General features: G+C 43.8%; 1 protein-coding gene across 1 annotated transcript in view; it reads right to left on the bottom strand.

Annotated features, from left to right (window-relative positions):
- Window positions 1-19,701, bottom strand: part of rspo2 (R-spondin 2) — a 65,479-nt gene that overhangs the window by 27,660 nt on the left and 18,118 nt on the right. Inside the window, exon 3 of the mRNA XM_074654721.1 lies at window positions 9,403-9,591. Within this exon, the coding sequence (XP_074510822.1) occupies window positions 9,403-9,591 (189 nt within the window). The remainder of the gene's footprint in view (window positions 1-9,402; window positions 9,592-19,701) is intronic.

Genomic DNA, 19,701 nt, shown 5'->3' with positions numbered 1-19,701 from the left:
ATTTCACGCCGCCTCGCCAAACAAATGCTGATGCATTTAGTCAGCAAACACAACACAGCAGCACACTTATCCTCCCACGCCACACCCTGCTGCTGCGCATGACACGCAGCGCCTGCGCTCGCAAAGAAAGGCACGGCAATGTGTCATCAAGCTCTCGCTCTGCAAATAGCATGTCAGGCAGGGCCAAATTACTACAACCACACCAACAGGGCGACGCACGGGCCCACATGATTAGAAGGAGCCTCCCAGAGCTGGCTAATTTATGACGTTCCTCAGAGGCTCTATGTTGCCCAATGGGCTTCCAATGTCGGGGGGAACCACAATCTATGACCTGCAGCCGCCGTCACCCACAGGGGAAGGGGCTTCCCAGGTATCATCTGCTCCTCCGATCGTGTCTCGCACGGGGCAAGCAACCACGCATTAGCGGATTTCTCGGCACGCAAAACCTGCGTTAACTGTGATCTTCCACATGTGAGAGCGACGGAGGCTCTTTTATCTGTGACCCTTGCAGGGCCCGGGGAAGGGAAGGTTCTCACAATCACACCCCTTAATTACACCATCTCCAGCTAACCATCAGGCCTCCTCCTCGACATTCCTCCAAAACGAGGGGGTCCCTCCCCGCTTCACTTTGAACCCTAAAGTATGGCCTCTGCCCACTCACTCTGGTCTCACGCTTTCCCGACCAGTCTAAACAAACCGTGGACACACACACACATATGCACAAACACACACATACCAATCAGATATGGCTGGAGATATATAAACCCACTCTGCAATGAAGCTGTACTCCACATTCTACATTAAAAAAAACGTAGATACGCTGACCATAAATCGCTGATCTCTTTGGTAATTTCCTGTGTTCTCCCATCATGTTATTAATTCAATCATCTGATATTATTTATCTTATCTCGGCATTTCTTTCGCTCCATGTTATCTTATATCTCAACATATGTCTTGGATCTCTGGAGTTACGCAGTGCTGTGGAGATTTTGGTGGAATGTGTGCGTCTAAAGGAAGTATAAATGAATTTCGCTGTCCTTTTTTTTTTTTTTTTAGCTCTCTGCCTCTCATCCACTTCGCTCTGGGTGAAACTGAATCAGTCATGCTTTGGGGTTTGATACAAGACAAACCCAATACAAGGAGCTAGACTAATAAATCACCGAGCTAATTGGAAAGCACAAAGCTGTCTTTTACCCTTCACACTTCCCAGGCCTGTCATCACCTGAGAGACTTTTAGCTCCCAAACAAAACAAAAAAAAAAAAAGAGTAAGAAGGGGGAACAAGAACATCTGGCAGTACTCTCAAGCACTGGAGTTGTTGTGCAATCCCCAGTTATTGACAGTAAATAGGAGCAACACAGCTGTGTGGAATACTGTATCCTTGTAGTAGCAGTAGCACTTTACAAGGTTTTTGATTCAAACATCACAGGCGGTTTCAGATGGTGTAAAAAAATGCCCGGAAACGTTGTTTTCTAAATAGAAGATAAGTAATAATGTCGCTCTGTGAGATGGATGAGGTGGATGACACATCAATGCGTCTCTATGGGAGTTAGAATGCAGGGGAGGTGAAGCTGGAGGGGGTCAGAGGTCATCAGAGAGCGCGGTGGGTAGGAAGGGATCACTATGACAGACATTTATCCTTCTTGTCCAGTTATCTGGCAAAAAGGCTATCTGGGACAGCGTGGGCTATCTGTGACACTGGAGAAGCTCCCACACTGATCAATGGCGAGGTCGGTAGCCGGGCAGCTGGTCCAGCAGCTCCAGAAACTGATACAGGGGAGCGGGTTCACTCTCCCCGCAGGATTAACCTCTGGACCACCTTTAAAATCTTCCTCTAGGTGCCTCGGGGAGACTAATGAGAAATAATGAGGTCATCAGATCCCATTGAAGGCCCGGTGTTCCTGGGACTTAAATGTATTATCATCATTATCTCCCAGCCTGGTTCTGGCTGTGAGTTATATCATGACCACGGGAGGAAAAAGCCTCCCTGAGAGGAATTTCAAAAGCTGCGGGTGAAGTGGCAGAGGTTTGCGCAATTTGAAGAGATGTCGCCAGCGCTGCAGCGGTTCCACCGTTACCCGTATCTCCGTTACACTTTTTTTTTTTTTGTTTGTTTGACTTTACACTTGGATTTTATGTGGCTCGCATGTCAAGTGCATTTGAAGTTGAGAGATGAGTCACAGAGCATCACTTGTGCTCTAATGGTGCATGCTTGGCAGAAGATGGTCCCTCAGCTGTGGTCTGGATAGGGAACCCGCCGATTTTATCATGGACACGCAAAGCCTCAAGTCAGCTCCAGTCAACTTCTGTTCCTCCGCAGCCTGACAGCACCATGTGTAATCACTCTATTTATTTACATGAATATTCGCAGCGTAAAGAAAGGGTGCTAAATCATTTTGTGAGGACGAATTCTCTCGTGTTCCAAACGGGGTGTTTCACGTTATCTGAGCCGGAGGGCGGGTTGTGGGACCCGCTCATCAGCCTACCGAGAGAGTCTCAGCCTCCTCCAGAAAGCTAACCAGAACCGATGTTGCACAGCAGGAGTGTCCGTGTCGTAAAAGGCCTGGCAGTGCGAGGGGGAAAACAAGCCCCATTTTTCCATCCTTTGCCTCCAAGCTGAGTCGAACAGCTCTGACCTACTCTCTAGGCCCCCGGGTTTGGCTGACATGGAAGCTTTGGCTTGCTCGCTGCCACCCAGCCATGTCGTGGGGAGCTGCAGATGGCAGGAGTTCATGGCTTAGGCCAGAGCTGCCATGTTCTTCCCAGGTCTTTCTGTGCTGTTTTTTCCACCTGGGTGCTCCTCCGTGCGGCCAGCGTGGAGCTAGGTGCAGCAGAGGTGGTGTTACCGTCAATCAGCATCCCCCAGAGAGAGATGTGTCAGCGGTCCTCCCAGCTTCTTCACTCCAAGGAACACAGTCTGTGATATAACCTTCCACGATGTGCTCCTGGATGTGCTCAGCCAGCTCCAGCATACACACAGACAGCCCAAGCTTCAGACAGTGGTCAAGCACAGACAGCCGGCCCTTCCTCTCACACTATACACTTACGCAGAGTTGTGAAAAATAACCCGATTCAACTCTGCATCTGGCCGTAATGTCCCGGGAAGCAGGGCTCGGTTTGGTGGGTCCATTGTATTGTCTGGCAAATCTGACAGAGCCGTGAGTAAAGCTGTGATGATTAAATGTCTCTTGGTAAAGCTCAAAGGCCAAAAGCAACTGGTCTTTTTGTCGGTTAGACTGTGCAATGGAAATACCCACAAGCTCAGAATCAGAGCGAGAAAGAGAGAAGTTGAATGAGAGACGCCGAGAGGCTGCCAGCGCTGCCAGCTAAAGGTTGCGAAACCCGTATTAGTGCCTTTATGCGGCCTTGGTACCAATTTGGCCGAGGCCCACTATGCATGGATCTTATCCACCTCCAACCCGACGAATTCCCACGATACCCACTTTAAATCTAAAACGATCTTGGAGAAGTCACATCCAATCACCTTCTGCTCCCAGCCCTAATTCGATGTGACAAAGCCGCGAGAAATATAACAATAGGATTTGGTAACAGATTTCCTCAGTCCGACAAATGCAGTAAAAAATAAATCACAATTGGCAATCCAAAACAATTACCCCTGACAGAGGAGTCTCTAGTGGGACATTAGGCTGGCACTGACTGAGCTGTGATATTTAAACCACGCTTCCAGGATATTGGCAATCTCAGGCCTTGATCAGACTGGTTGTTGGTTGGCAGCGAACACAACTGGGGTTTTAAAAGCCCGCTGCAGTGGGATAAGGTTGGTGGATAGAGTGTATGTATGTATGTATGTAAGTATGTGTAGCGTTGGGGGGTCCATAAGATACCCTGAGGGAGGAAGTTTTGAATGCAGCCTTGGTCCCATGCTGACCCTCTCAACCCTTCATCTCTTCTAAAAGACAGCTCTGATAGTCGCCTTTCAGCTCATAATTCTTCCAGCCGGAGAGTGATACCAAATGACAGAATATGCTTTGGCTGGGGAATGTATGTTAAAACCGAGGTATTATGAAATGTGACTGAGGCGAGAGCATGACTGCACCGCATTCACACAGATTTGGCTGTACATAAAGCCGCACACTGTGTGACCGTTGCTACAAATCTTCTCTGCGGAGCGGAGGGTTGACACCCACAGACACTGGTGTGGGGCCTCTTCTGGGCAGCTGATAAGAACCCCCGTGGATAACACTGGAGTTACTGCATATGGTTTATGGCTCATATCAAGCTGTCCATTAGCTGCTGAAAGGAGTTCTTGCAAAGCACAGAACCAATAGAACTTAATAATAAAACAAAAAGGCATTGCTAACGAACCGGCTACATGGTAGTTAACATTGTGGCTCCCATGTCTCGGGCCTCTCCGGAGTACAGCTGAAGAGTGGCTGTAAATGGGCTTCCAGTCCTGTTATGTTGCGGAAAGTACAGTTCCCATTGTCGTTGGCTCTAATTATGGAGTTATTCTGTCTGCAGTGTGGGGAAAACCCCCCAGAACAGTGAGCCTTACAATTTAAAATCATCAAGTGAGGCACAGTAGTAGTCCTGAGAAATTCGTTATTATTATGGCATGGCTAATAAAGTAGTATTAATAATTAATAAGTAACTAATAAATTACTTCCTACAAAGTACTTCCAAACCTTTAGGAACTTAAGTTTCTAAAACCTGCAATGAATGTGGATTTCTTTGCAAATTGCATAACTGAAAATAATTATAATGTTCAATTTTCTTTCCATCATTTTCTGTGATTGAATCGGTACAGCCTAAAGTCGGGCTGCAACTAACTTTTTAATTATTTTCAGCATCTATTAATCTTCCCATTATTTTCTCGATTAATCGTTTGGTCTATAAATTGTCAGAAAATATTGAAAAATGTCCATCCCAGTTTCTCAAAGTCCAATCTGATGTCTTTAAATGTCTTGTTTTGTGAGTCCACAACCCAAATATATTCAGTCTTATTCTATACATGATATAAACCAGACAAAAGCAGGTAATCTCCATATTTGAGAGGCTGAAAACAGCATTTTCTGACGTTTTTGCATGAAAAATTACTTTAACGATTATTATCAAAATAGTTGGTGATTATTTTTCTGTCGATCAACTAATCATTGCAATTCTACCTTTTTACCTTCCTTTACCATTTGCCTTTTTACTTATGTAAATATTGGAACATATTATAGGAAGATATTGAGAGACTACTGTTCTGAATTTGAACGTGACTCTGGCCTTTTGTGTTTAAATGTTTTATTTGTGCCCACAGTCCAAAGACATGCAGGTCAGGGGAAGTAGAAAGTCTACAATAAATTGTTTCTAGGTGAGACTCTGATAACTATACCTGTGTCCCAATTCAGGGTTCACAGTATCTCCCCTAAAGGATGAGGCCCATCAACGTGGGTCTTTTAGAGGAGCAGAAGGCCATGCTGAGCCTGCTCTACCCTCACAGAGACCAAACCTAATGGTGCATTAAGACAATCCTCAACACACAAAGTCATAAATGTACAAGTTTATGACCAGGAGGTTGACTTATAATACAGTCTGAACTGTGACATTTTACCTCAACACATGGTGAACGACTGACATATCACACAGCTAATGTTTTAGCCCGGTGATAAACTGATGACCTGTCCAGAGTGCATGCTGGGATAAACCACAGCCCACCCATGATGCTGAAAAGGAATAGGGAAGAATGTTTTCTAAATGCTGTTTCAGAAGTTTTCATTAAAAATAATATATGCACACGCTCGCAGCATTGCACTGGCCTTAAGCTTCTTATCGAACCATCTGTGTGACTTTCCTTGCGTCAAACTGCATCATATTGCCAGCTCGCAGGGTAAATAGTGTATTCATCTCTTCTCTCTCTGTCACATGCCTCGGGAGGCCCTTCAGAAAAACTTAAAGTGAGGTTTGAGTGTACAAGCCTCTTGCTTGTCTTGCTCTTGTTTTCCTTTAGCCAGGCAATCCACAAAAAAAATTCTTGAATGAGATAAGATCACACAGACAAACTCTGGTGTAATAATAAGCAGCTGCTCCCTAAGTGATTTCAGAGGCTGTGTTTGAAATGCTCATGATAACAGAGACGTAATGCCACGTTCCAGGCCTCTTTGGAAACCAGGAGCACCCGGCAGCCCCGACCGCGTCGGTGGACAACCCTTCGCCGTCATTTGTCCATCGTGCCTTTGAGCTCTCGCGTACCAGTTGCCCGGGTCAACTCACATATAATATTCACTGACCCGACAATTAGCTTCCAACTCAAATATATGGAGGTCGGACATGAACCGTTCAGTGAAAATGACATGCGGAGCGCAGCTGAGAATGAGGGTCAAATAGGAAACTGGATTAGAGAGCCCTGACTGAAGCAGCGATCACATCAAAGTAGGCCTCGCTCTGAGATCTGATGCTACGTGACAATACAAGATGTTGTTCTATGAGCAGTTTGTACGGAGAGGGGTTCAGATTAACTGGCCGCACACATCAGGATCAGTTAAAGTCAAAATTCACCCAGCATGGGCATACCGCGGTTAGGATGGCAGGGTTAAAGTAAAAAAAAAAAAAGAGAACAAGATGTCTTTCTCTTGCAATTCCCTGAGTCATGAAAATAGGGTGACACGACTGTTACTGGTTAAAAAGAGCAACTGAGAAGGGATCCCTCTCCCAGATTTGCAATAGATGTCGTGTGTACAGAATAGACCAACATAATGATAATTAAAAAGGTTTCTTACATTTTCTTCCCTGTTAAAAGATGTGTTTGGGGAGTTTTTCCTTATCTGAAGCATGGGTCGAAAAGGGCAGAGGGTGTCGAATGCTACACAGATTGTAAAGCCCCCTGAGGCACATTTGTGATATTAGGCTATATAAATGAAACTGACTTGACTTGACTGACGCAGCATGTAAATAAGACAACTTTGGAGCTAGTGGGAGGCACATTTTTCGGCTAACTACATCCTCACACCTGCTAGCTAACACATACCGGACCAGTCTGTCAACTGAATGCACAGAGAGGATATAAACCCTTTATCTGAAGGCCATGTTTACACACCGGAGGCGTTCTTTTAGCGCGATTAATTCGCACATCGATATATTTTTTTCTAACTGCTGTTTTTGTCATGAGTACTTTCACACAGAATGTGAATATTACGTGGCAAAAAAGCGTCAGGTTTTTCCTGAGCAAGGTAAATTTTCCGCAGCTTTCGCATCATGAACAAAGGCATCAACTAATCACGTTGTGCGTACACTATATTGTAAAACAACACAGAGGCTCTTTGGTCCGAACCAAGAGGGCAAACTTTATTACTCCTTTTGACCTTGACTACGATCAGCAGACCAGATCCACCGCTTCCGTTCTTACCTTTCACAATAAAAGCTCTAAACATATACAGTACACTGAGTAACTGTTTACTGAAGGGAACTCAAATTCACTCAGAGCATTTTGCTAAAAGGAAATTCAATAAAACAGCTTACAGTAGTTTAGGCTATACAACAATTTAGACTGCCAGACGCTGCTCTGGGTCAATAGGATCCTGGTAGTTGGTCCTCTGGCTGCCCGAATCTATTCAAACCTTTTATTGAAATTGTGATGCATCCGTCGCAAGTTTGCATCGCTGCCAATATGAATAGTTTTGATGCAAAATATACGCAGCAGAGTATTTCGTATTTTCATGTTGTTTATTCGTCACGCCCCCGGTGTGTAAAGGTCTTAACACCTGGTAAGACAGCAAGCAAGCCGACCCCCAAAATATCAAAGTAACGGAGCGTTAGTGGAATCAGCTACTATTATGTTAGATGCATGCTACTTGTTAGTGAAAAAAAGTCATCACTTTTACTTATTAATGCATTACTACCCAATATTCATGTAGAATCACAGCTTGTGCAGCAAAACATAAACATGTTGTGACGTCAAATTGCCAGATTTTTGGGTACTTAAGTTTCAATTTTCTAAATTAAAGTACCAACATCCAAAGTTGGCTGGTGCAGCTTTAACATGCTTTTCATTTTCATAATCAAATGGAGCCAGCGGATGTACTTAAATACTTGCGTCTAGGCCGGCAGTGATTGGGTAAGCAGAATGTAAGTGTATTTTTTTCCTCCTGCGGTTGCTCCATGTTCGCATTATTGGGCCTAAAGGTCCGGACACCCTCCTCTGGGGCTTGCGTCTGTCAGGAGTTTGGCTCGGGGAACCAAATGAGTTCAAGTTCCTCTCTGTTTTCATATGAAACACTCAGCCAACACCTCGGGCTCCGTGTAAAGCTATAAAGGCTCTCTCGCTCTCTTCGAGCATATTCCATGTTAAAACAAGGTTATGAGATCGGGGTGCTACATGAGGAGGAGAGGGAGACATTTCATTAATTGGATTTTACAGTTATTCTTTAACGAGAATCAGGAGAGCATATCAATATTCCGCTGTTATTGTTTGGAGTTTTTTTTTTTAATAGTAAAACATAATTGAGAGCGTGCGAGACCGAAGGTGTGGTCTGTTTCAAGTTATTAAACCAAAAAAGTATTTTCCACAAAAACGTGTGTTGAAAAATTTACTTCTTTTATTGCGAGCCACAAGAGAAGTATGTGTAACAATGAGACTATTATGAGACTATTAGCAAAATGGTTTTACCGCTGAAACAATTATTATAAGTGAGCTAAGTTTACCTTCCTCGTGAATACACTACTAATCTTAAGGGTTAATGCTTTGCTGCGCTTAAGGCTTTGTTTTTCCTTATCAAACTTCAGTGAACGCGCAGTTGTTGTAAGAGGATCTGAACACTTCAGTTGTGACTGGCTTTCTGTTCAAAGTCAAAAATGACTTTGGCTGCCAAGGAATTACACTGTCTGGTGAAAGTCTCAATCCACAAGCCTTTGTTGGCCAGGCAGTCAACAAAAGAAGTTAGTTTCATGCCCTAATGCGAATATATAATCATCTTTGTAGTTCAGATGATATTGAATGACATCAGCCAAAAGGGGCTGGTTTCTACATGTTGCTTTTAATGTGATGATTTGAGTCTCTGGTGCATCTTGGTTGCATTTGAACCTGGATTTCATGCCTTCAAACATCCTTGTGACTGTAGGATGTTTGGTATTGTAGGTGTAAAGGGAGTGTTAAAGAGAAATGAGAAACAGTGCTCATCATTCTAGCTGGAGTTCACTGCTAAATCCCGAGGGAGACGCCGCTGAGACGAGGCTTCACTACCCTTACATCCACCTGTGTGAACAGATGAGCCGTTCAAATTGCGAGGTATGTGTGTCTCCTCTGGATAATTGACAATAAATCATGTGTTGTGGGAAAAGGGGAGGTTGAGTGTTGAGTGTGTCTGGGGAAGATGGGGTGTTGGGAAAAGGAGGGGAAAGTCAGCGGTGTGGGAGGTTGAGGGGTAGGGGTGGAGTGCGAGGGAGGCTGGGTTTGACTTACTGGAGCACATGTTGAGTTCAGGGCTGCGCATGCCGTAGTATCCGGCCGGACAGTCATGAAGACACTCCCCGTACTGCCTCATCCTCTCCCTCCGCAGAAACAGGAAGAGTTTGGGCTGGCAGTTTACACAGCCGTTGTCCCTGGAGCACACCGAGCAGCCTTTACAGATGGGGTACGCTCCATAGCTAGCTGTAGGACAAACACAGAAGAGGAAACAGCAAAGGTGATTAATAAGATGGAAGTAAATACGTAAAGGTGTCAGTATGCTTCAACCAAAGTGTTTGCTGAATGGTGGAACAGTCTGTGAAACCCCCTCCCCACACACACTGTTCTGATGTCGACATGGGGCTTCCTCCAACAATTAAGCTTGCCAACTTCATGCAGTGATTAGCCAAGTCCACGGATGTTTTGAATTATTTTTTAATTCTTCACGCAACGTTTTTGTAAATTATGAATATTTATGAATTTATATGAACAAATAAGTGCAATTGGAGTGCCTTTGAGGAAAGAGGGTCCAAAGTATATGCAGTTATCTGAATTTGAATGAATGAATTTCAGCAGGACTTTCACCCCTTCGAATGTGGTTGTTTAGACACGTAGTATGAACTCGTTCATTTCGAACATACTCCGGTGTTTAGAGTCTAGACTGAGCATTAACAAAAAAAACAAAAAAACAAGTTGCCCCTACAACTATATTATACAAGCTATCTGGCTTCAAAACTTTAAGAGAGAGAGCGACACACCAATCCTCTTGGCATTGCACATTGCTTGCATTTTACACCTCACCACTGTGCTCAATATTCAATCAGTTCCACAATATCCTTATTTGTCAATGAACAACCAGTGAGATGACCATCGTGATGTAACAAAAAAAGCGACCAGTGGTAGTCAAAAAGGATGAGAACGTTTTAATGCACTCATCCTTTATTGAGTTTAGGATTCAAACCCATCTCTTATAGGGATGTTAATAATTAACCGTTTAACCGTACAGATTAATGCTATCAGTTAAATGGTTAAAAGAAATATTAAAAATCAAATAAAAAGCTGAGCAAAATGTAGAAGGGGGGCCGCTTGTCACTTAAAGGAGAATAGCTGGTCCACCTTAACAGCCCACCTTAAGTGAGCCTGAGCTGGATGTGTGGCTAGCTTCGGGGCTAGCCGCCTTCACTCTATCCAGCATGTGGCTGGCAAGACATGTGAACTTGGCTCGGGTCTTGCGGAGTTGTATCATTTATTCACCGGCAAATAAACTGTTTACACACACACACACACACACACACTGCACTGTTGCGTTCACAGCTATGACATCACTGATAACTTCATATTCATCGTCGTCACACACACACACGTCAGACACTCGCTAACGTTATGCCGGGCTGACAGAGTACGCCAGGCAGACACACTGCTGACATCCTCGCAGCTAAACTAACTGATGCGGTGGAGACTTAATAGGAAAGTGGCTGCATGTGTCCACGACAATGCATGAAGCATTGTTGCTGCTAACTCTCCCGGTCTGGTAAACTGGGGACTCAGTTGTCTGTTTTGCTCACACACTGCAGCTGGTGATAAATTATGGATTTAACCTGTTTGTGCATCGGCTTATCGTTGCAGCTGGGCGGCTTGTTAGGCACTAAAACCACAGCACCGTTCTCATGCAAGGCACTAGTTTTGTCAGTTAATGGTTAATGATCGGTTAATGAGTGTCGGCTATCGGTCAGAAAAAAAAATTGCTAGGCTCATTTGGTTTTTCAAATTTCCTGGCAGTTTCCTGCTACCGGGTACATGATGGCGACATAAACCCAATTACAGTTAGGGTTAGGGTAATACTAAAGCGAGCTTAGCTCTTACAGCTCATCATGTGTAGAGGGTCTATAGCAATGTTTAAATCTTAGGTCAGCGCTATTGTTAGTTTCTGCTACAGCCCCATTGGAAGCTGCATCAAACCTGATGGTTCAGAAGGCTGTTTATTCTGCACTAGTAACAGAAAAGCAGAATTCTTTTGGACCGCCGCATCATCCCACATGTGTGGACGACCCTGGCTTCACCCGGTGACAAGGACAGGCTGAACTCGTGGCAACAGACTCAACCGTGGGAGGGCTGACCAGCAGAATACAAGTCGAGTACAAGAATAAAACCAAGACAACCATAATAGATATATCAGCAGGATATTCTCTAATTCAGAGTAAATACGTCCAATTCAACAATTTGTCATTCATGCAAACTCTGGCTCCCCTCTCAACGTTCGAATGCTGATTGGTTATGAATGTGAATATTGCATTAATTCTGGTCAGAGCTGGCCTCCTGAACGATTGTGTTCAGACAGCCGATGAAAGCCCCCAAAACCGCAGTGGCTCTGGCCTCAGCTCGAGTTGCCTGCGGAAGACAAAGGAGCCAGTAACAAGACAGTCCATTCCACAATAAGTGACTCTCAATGTAAACTCCTTAGCGTCCCGTTTACAGGAAAATGTCCTTGGGCGAATCCAATCTCTCCAAGCGAGAGACACTTAAGTTGATCTAAGCCAAGTCTTAAATATCACAAGCAGGGACCGGGTAACAGCACCGCTCAAACTGAGCGACCTACCACAACGCTTAATAAAACACTGTGCAGCAAACTGGACAAACCCTGAGAGACAGAGCAGAGCATGCCTGCGTTACTGGCCGTGGATCCGCATATTAGATTTCTCCGAACAGATTCACCCAGACGAAAGTCAGCGCTAAGTGGGCCCAGTGCAAGCATCAGTTTGTAATCACGTGAAAAGCAGTCAGCAAATGTCAGACTTATCTTTTTTCATTTCTTTTTGTTGGTGTGCTGGGAGACGGTCTTCAGAGAGGTATATGCTGGCTCTGCCAAACTACACTCGCTCTCCTGAAGCCGGGGTGGATGGAAGTAAGATTAAGTGCTAATCAGAATGTGTCTCTGATGGTCTTTAGGGAAGAGGTTTACGTAGACACCCCATCGATCACAGCAGCGGCGGGATGTGCGCTCTAAGCCTGTTCATCACACAGACTGGTGATTGTTCATCTCCAGCCGGCACTCGCTCAGTAAGACGTGAAGGAGAAACCCCAGAATTGTCTCTTCCAAATCTCAGATGGAAAATTGAGTCTTATGTTCAACTGTCAATCCAGTGTCTAAGATAATATTATTTCTTATTGCAGTTGTTCCAATGCAGGTTGTCTCTCAATTCAGTTGTCAGTTGGCTCTTCTGGGAGCAAAAATAATGTGCAGGCATTTTGATATTTGTTGACACACATATAACATTTAAATACTCACATTAAAGCATGTTAAAGCTACTTCTATTGAAAAACTAAGCTGTCGCAGCTGTATTAAAAGTGTTTCAGGTAACACCACGCACTGAATTTCTCAAATACATCTCGTATTTCATTCTGTCAATCCTTCCGTCCAGTAAAACTAAACTGCAACATTAAACCAAACCTCATACTAAAACCATATATTTCTGTAGAATATGCAGACTGGATGTGTTTACAGCAAACTGACATCCACATTAACTTGGTCAAATTTACTCCCTCTGCCCTCGCCAAACTTGAACACAACACTGACAGGAGGGGAAAGCCAACTTGGCAAAAGTAAAGAACTGTGAAGCTGGAGAGCTTATTTCTCCAGGCCGTTATGAGCGGGCTCAACTCCATAACTATTGACAGAGTGCTAACAATACTATACTAACAATAATAGAAAAATAAAATCAGGGCCTGCAGTCATCTTAGATCACTGGCCAGTCAATCAGTAGGGAAATTATAGTCACTGAAAAGGTTTTTCATGACTCTGGCTCAAAAAGCCTGCTCACTCTTTGTTGTCAAACATTTGTTTTGCTGGTTGCTAATCTCGCAATGCACGCTGATTGAGGACAACATAATCACACGCCGTTTGAATGCAGCAGATCCCACATCCTGGAATTAGCGTACGATTGGGAGGGGGAAAAAAGGGGGGGTGGGGAAGGAAAGGCTGTATACGGTGCAGAGAAACTCTTTTGGTGCTGATCTTGGGAGATTAGCTTGTGTGTGTGTGTGTGTGTGTGTCTGTGGAAAGGTTTGGAGGTTCAGGCCACAGGTATGTCAGGAAGGAGGCCACAATTCACAGTGTCTGGAGCAGCGCCGTCCAACTCACGTCCTACACTACCGGCATAATGTCTAGCGCACTTTGCATCAATCTGTCGACTACCAGCAGGTTTTTGCCATTCTTAAAGAAAACACTCATTCATATGAATCTGATTTTTGAGACTAAAAGAAATATAATAGTAGCTCCTTTACAGCACAACTGAAACTGTTGGAAAAAAAAGCATTTGGAAGAGGCTTGTAAGTCAAAATCTTTACCTCAGCGTGCTTCATTGGCATGAAAATTGAAACCCGTTTGCCAAAGCATGTAGCGGCCATGTTTTTAAGTGCCACTAAAGAAGAGAAAATCAAAGGGAAACTGGTTAAGTGTTAGTTCTGAAGTCTCTATAGATCACTGCAGCCTAACCTAATTTGGCAGGAACATAATGTTTCGTGTGCTGGTGGATGTGTTCTGAGTTATGGATGTGGTTTTTGTTTTGCACATTGTGTCTTTCTCCCGTTCTCAAACAGCAGACGCATTCAAGCCCAGTCCATCCGAATGATAACCGTGTTTTGACACATGCTCCGCTGTCTTCTATAGCTTCTTCTTTCCCCCACAAATCATGTAATGCCTTGGCTCTTCTATAGCGTTTCTTCTGTCAATCACGTCGAACCCAAAGTGACCCAGCCGCACAGAAAGTGATCATTGTGAAATTATGGGTAGGCCTACCAGGTTTACCATACATGTTTTTTAAAACAGGAGTGGGGAGTACACGCCATTGTGCCACTCCCTGCGCACGATAAACCCGATGCCGTTTACGGTTTCAACCACAGAATACATATTACGTGAAACAAAACAAATCCGCAGTTCCCACTTCTGACAGCTCACTGAAGATCCCTCGAAGCCTCAAGTATTGTATTTACAAAAGCCAGGGTCCATATGAACATCAGTGAAGAAGCCTCTGCACGAACTTTTTAACACAAAGACTTAATAAGTGCCTCAATGTGTCATGTCTACAAGGCAGAGGGATGCTACAAAGCTGGCGCTCTTGTACACGAACCACATGAAGGATCCTTCATATACCCTCTTCCACACACATCAACAATATATTGTGACAGCGAGACTCAGGATGATTTTGTGTAACACAGAATGCATTTTAAATTTCGAGGGAATCCCATAGATAATTTGCATTTACAAGGGGAGATCTAACTGATGTGTATGTTTTTAAAAGAATATTTTGGGATATAGATCTATGCTTATTTGCTCTCTTGCCTTAAGTTAGAAGAAGATATGGCCTACCACCACTCTTATGTGTGTAACGTTAGCTAAATATGAAGCTACTGTACAGCCAGCAGCCTGTTAGCTTAGCAAAACAACCTAGAAACAGGGGAAACAACAAGCCAGGCTCTGTATGAAAAACATATATTAAACAAATGATATAAATGTGTTATTTAGTGATCCTTCGAGGTGCTAGGCAGATTTTATTACTTTTAAACTGAACCAAGCTAGCTGTTTCCACATTTCTATGCTAAGCTAATGCGCCTCCCTTGGCCTGGTTCGGACAGCCTTATCTCCTCGCTGTAAACACTGCGGGGCGCTGCGGGGCGCTGCAGCGGCCGTGAAAGGTCAAGTTTTTCCTGTGTTGCCCACAACACATCCGGGACCGTACTTCCGTCCTTGACAATAACATATCACGCTTCAACAACTTCAAATTATGCAAGCAGAAGGCTACAATAAATATACAGACACACTTTTTTAGGGGGAAAGATTTGACCTTGAATAGTTAAGTTTAGGATAGGTCATCGGGCAGACTTGCAAGAGTTTTTGCAAGTTTTTGCTAGTTTTGGCAATTTGCGGGTTACCTTCTAGACACGACCTCACCGGCTGTCAATCGATTCATTTGACGTTCAATAGTTAATCACGATTAAAATGTAACTTAAAGGGAAATTTGAGAGTATTTGAAAGTATTTAATACTGTTATCAACATGCGAGTGGGCAAATATGCTGCTTTATGAAAATGTATGTATATATTTATTACTGTAAATCAGTTACCAACACAAAACAATGACAAATATTGTCCAGAAACCCTCACAGGTACTGCATTTAGCATATAAAATATGCTCAAATCATAACGTGGCAAACTGCAGTCCAACAGGCAACAACAGCTGTCAGTGTGTCAGTGTGCTGACTTGACTATGACTTGCCCCCAAACTGCATGTGATTATCATAAAGTGGGAATGTCTGTAAAGGGGAGACTCGTGGGTACCCATAGAACCCATTTACATATCTGGAGGTCAGAAGTCAAGAGACCCCTTTGAAAATTGCCATGCCAGCCGGTCATTCATCGCCAAAATTTAGCGCACGTTTGGAGCATTATTTAGCCTCCTTCCTGACAAGCTAGTATGTAGTCTCCAGCTTTAAAACTGAGCGAGAGAGAGAGAGCAATAGCGGCGAGCGGCCTCCGAACCAGGAAACAGAGACACCTACTTCCCATGGATGTACACTAAGACCTGGATGATGCCACTGCTTAGCCTTACTTCAAATTTTTTCCATTAGCCACTCATGGTATTTTAGCGAAAAATCCCCCTGCGGCCCAAAATCATTTTCCCCATAGAACACCACTGTACAAGAGACGTCTGTATAACTGTTGACAGGACATCTCAAACTGCAAACAAGGTTGATTATGACTCTTTCTATTCTGAATTTTTGATCCATGGAGGTTATATATTTGTGAAACTTTCCTCGAGCTCGCAACCGGGGCCAGCGGGAGGAACACTACCGCGCATATTCAGTGGGCCGCATAACCCGGAAGTCAGAAAAGCTTTTTGGCCTATGCACCAGGCGAGTAATTCTCATTGCTTGAATTGATGCCATCTTGGTGTCCGGTATCCATTTCTTATAATACATCCATGCTAGTTCCCGACCAATCTTTTTTTTTTATTATTATCATCATCTATGAAGTTGAAACATCTGACAATTTTTAAAAGAAATTACAATTTAGACCAGAAATCAACATTACACAGGGAAATGGCTGTGCAGATATTCATTGATAAGTATCTACCATGGTCAGGTGAAGTTTTGGTACTTCATTCATGCGAAACAGTCCGGCTCACAACATGAAGAATGACGGCATGTTTGGAGCGTAGCACTTTCATTCTACTGCCGTAGGCTTGCTGGGAGGTTTGCTCTGAAGCAGCTCAAGAGCAATTAGGGCCGCAGTGAGATCCAGCAGAAACCCAAACTCTGTCTCAGGTACGTTTTTATGAGTCCAAAGCAAGCGTGACAGACTGCGCTCGAGGCTGCCAAAAACCTCCGCAATATACAGGGGGTTCCACCCACGGCCCGGCTCACTTCCTGCCTTCCACTCACCTACCGTTACCCATGAAATCATTCACATTGACCCATTCCAACTCTCTGCAACCCGAAACCCTAACAAGGCAAATTGCACATAATTTTTGTGTTTCTTTTAGAGCCCCGAACTTAACATTGAGAACAAGAAGACATTCTTACGTAGGGTTTCACTGATGTGGGCTGTTGTAAGCCGACTTTGGTAAAAAAAAACGTTTTAGAACTGAAAACTGATACTCTGGAACCATTTTCAGCTCTTAAAATCTGACGATTTTATTATAATGCTAAAGAATAACATAAAGAAAATGCATTATAGTATTAGAAATATAGTATAATATAAACATACTTTATCGCAGCCATCATGTCAGATGTGGACAAACTGGAAAATATCTGACTTTTAATAAAAGTTTAGGAGGACTCCCTTACGTTTCATGTTTGGGAATGAAAGTGGGATTAAAATAAATGCCCAAATATTCATATTCGTGTACACGTTGCTAACAGATGTGGTCTGCCATAGCTGAAAAATGTTTTAAGAAGTGGTTACATGCCTCTTTCTCACCTCTCAGCTGCTCATTCCAATCACAGGCTGGTCGACTGAGCAGCTCCAGCGAGCACGGAAGATATTTAAGACCAAACCCCATCCAGTCATCCATTCTCTAACCTGCTGCTACCATTACTTTTATAAGGACTATTGACTTCTTTCCCCTGTAAAAACCCAGAGAGAGTGCATTGGGTCACCCATCACTGAACTTTATCACCATTAGTAGTTGATGATATTGGGTACAGAGGTATAACAGAGGCTAGCACAGGATACAAACTGGACAAAATGTGTCTTGATTAACCACTAAGTCGATCGGGAAATTCAGCAGACTTGAGGCAATATCATAATGCAGCAGTGAAACCCAGCAAAGTGAGGACAAGAGTTTATATTAAAACACAACTGTTTCTATTCTCACAGTTCTCTTCCATTTCTCCAAGGGCCCCTGGTATTTAAATCTAATAATACAGCCTGTGAATGCAACTAACCAGCAGCCACACTGCCCATTGTTTGGAAAAGAACCTTATACAGTACAACCTATATGAGAAAGTCCATCAAGTAACACAACAAAAACCCTTATCCACTGCATCTATACTATAACTATAAGTGCCGTATGGTGAAGAGGCAGCAACGGCAAACCTCAAGTTTTGGAGTTGAATTGCAGCAGCAGCAGGTCAAGAAGATCCGCGCTCTCATGTGGAAAGCATCACATCCACCAACAGAATTATACTCTTTCCTCGTGGCACTGAGACAATTACTGTTTATTGTCCACCGCCCTAAATGATGGTATAAGCTTACTGCTGCTCCACTTTGGAGGAGAAAGAGAAAGCTTGGGAGAGAGAAAGGGCAGATACGGGACAGAGCAGCACTGCAGCCACCAGCCGACGGGCGGCGGACGGGACCGTAAGAAGCAACAGGCGCTTTTCTGGATCTTCGTTCAAACCACCTAAACCATCCAGGCTTAGACTGTGCAGCAGTAAAAAAAAAAAAGCAGGAGAGCCAACGGTGTCAACCCTCGCACTCAGAGTTCAACAGGCGTTGTACCGTCTCAACATTGTTCAAGCTCGTTAAAAGCCGGTACATGGAAAATGACATCAAACCGCCCGCTTTTCAGGCCCGTGACTTTATTTGTCATGGAACTGGAAGTTGCACTTAGCTCAAAAATTGTGGAGAAAAAACAGAAGTGGTAAGAGGGGGGTACTTCGGGGGCCCACGCGCTGAAGGCACATTTCTGTTCCAATTTAGCAGAAAATATGTTGGACTTGCCACCGACTCTTTTCCAGCTGGAAATAGTCAGGTTTTAGGATCCACGTTTTTTCCCCCAGTTTACTTTAACAGATCATACTGTAAGCACATGTTTATAATTACGGACAGTCCTGCTGCTTATAATGATTTTGCAGCATGAGATTGAGCAAACACATTTGCTGTCAGACATATTAGCTCGGCCAAAGTGTTCCTGTGACACAGATCCACCGGGCGAGGCGGGCAGCGCGGAGATTTGAACCCTCACTTGAAAGGGTGGCGGTTTATATGGTGAATGGGTAAAACAGGCAGCTGCGGTTCAAACAGGCAACTGGAAAATGGGGGCCAATTTAAAAGCTGCACTTTTTTTTTAGTGCACAATAAAAAAAGAAGCTCAAGGTAATTTACTTTGGTGTGATTCAACAGGTTGAGACACATTCACAGGTGAGAAAACTACATTTGACTCATTGGATGACCACATCGCCATCACACAAAGTGCTTGTTGTTAAAGGAATACTTTGACATTTTGGGAAATACGCTTATTTGCTTTCTTGCTCAGTTAGAGTTCCTGGAGTCTCCGCCGGTAAAGCGTTGAGCTGTCGATGTTAAACTTAAGTTTTTGTACAGATTAAACAATGAAGATATAACCTATTAATTGGTTAGAATCCGATGTGCTGGTTGGCGGAAGTTTTTCTCAATTTGGACAGAGCCACGCTAGCGGTTTTCCCGTCTCCAGTCTTTATGCTAAGCTAAGCTAACCACCTGCTGGCTCCAGCTACATATTTTCCGTACAGATGTGAGAGTGGTATCGATCTTCTCATCTGACTCTCAGCAAGAAAACTTTAAAACGCGACTATATAGCCTTTGCTGAACAGCTGCCACTGCAGCTACAAGTGACAATTGGAAGATAATGCTAGATCTTAAACTACTGTTAACACTAAGTATAGCCTACTACGTTCACTAGCTGAAATACTAAGCTATAGCAAAAGTCTTAAGGTCAGCGAACTGACTCCATCGTGTTTGTTAGACAGCGATATTAACCCAAAGTTTTGCTAACATTAGCCATCATAAGCTACTGGTCATACCAGACCAAGTAAGGCTGAGACAGCAAAACCCTTGA

This window comes from Sebastes fasciatus, chromosome 12 (genome assembly GCF_043250625.1).
Source record: "Sebastes fasciatus isolate fSebFas1 chromosome 12, fSebFas1.pri, whole genome shotgun sequence".
Classification (NCBI taxonomy): Eukaryota; Metazoa; Chordata; class Actinopteri; order Perciformes; family Sebastidae; genus Sebastes; species Sebastes fasciatus.
This window is presented reverse-complemented; position numbering and strand designations above follow the sequence as displayed.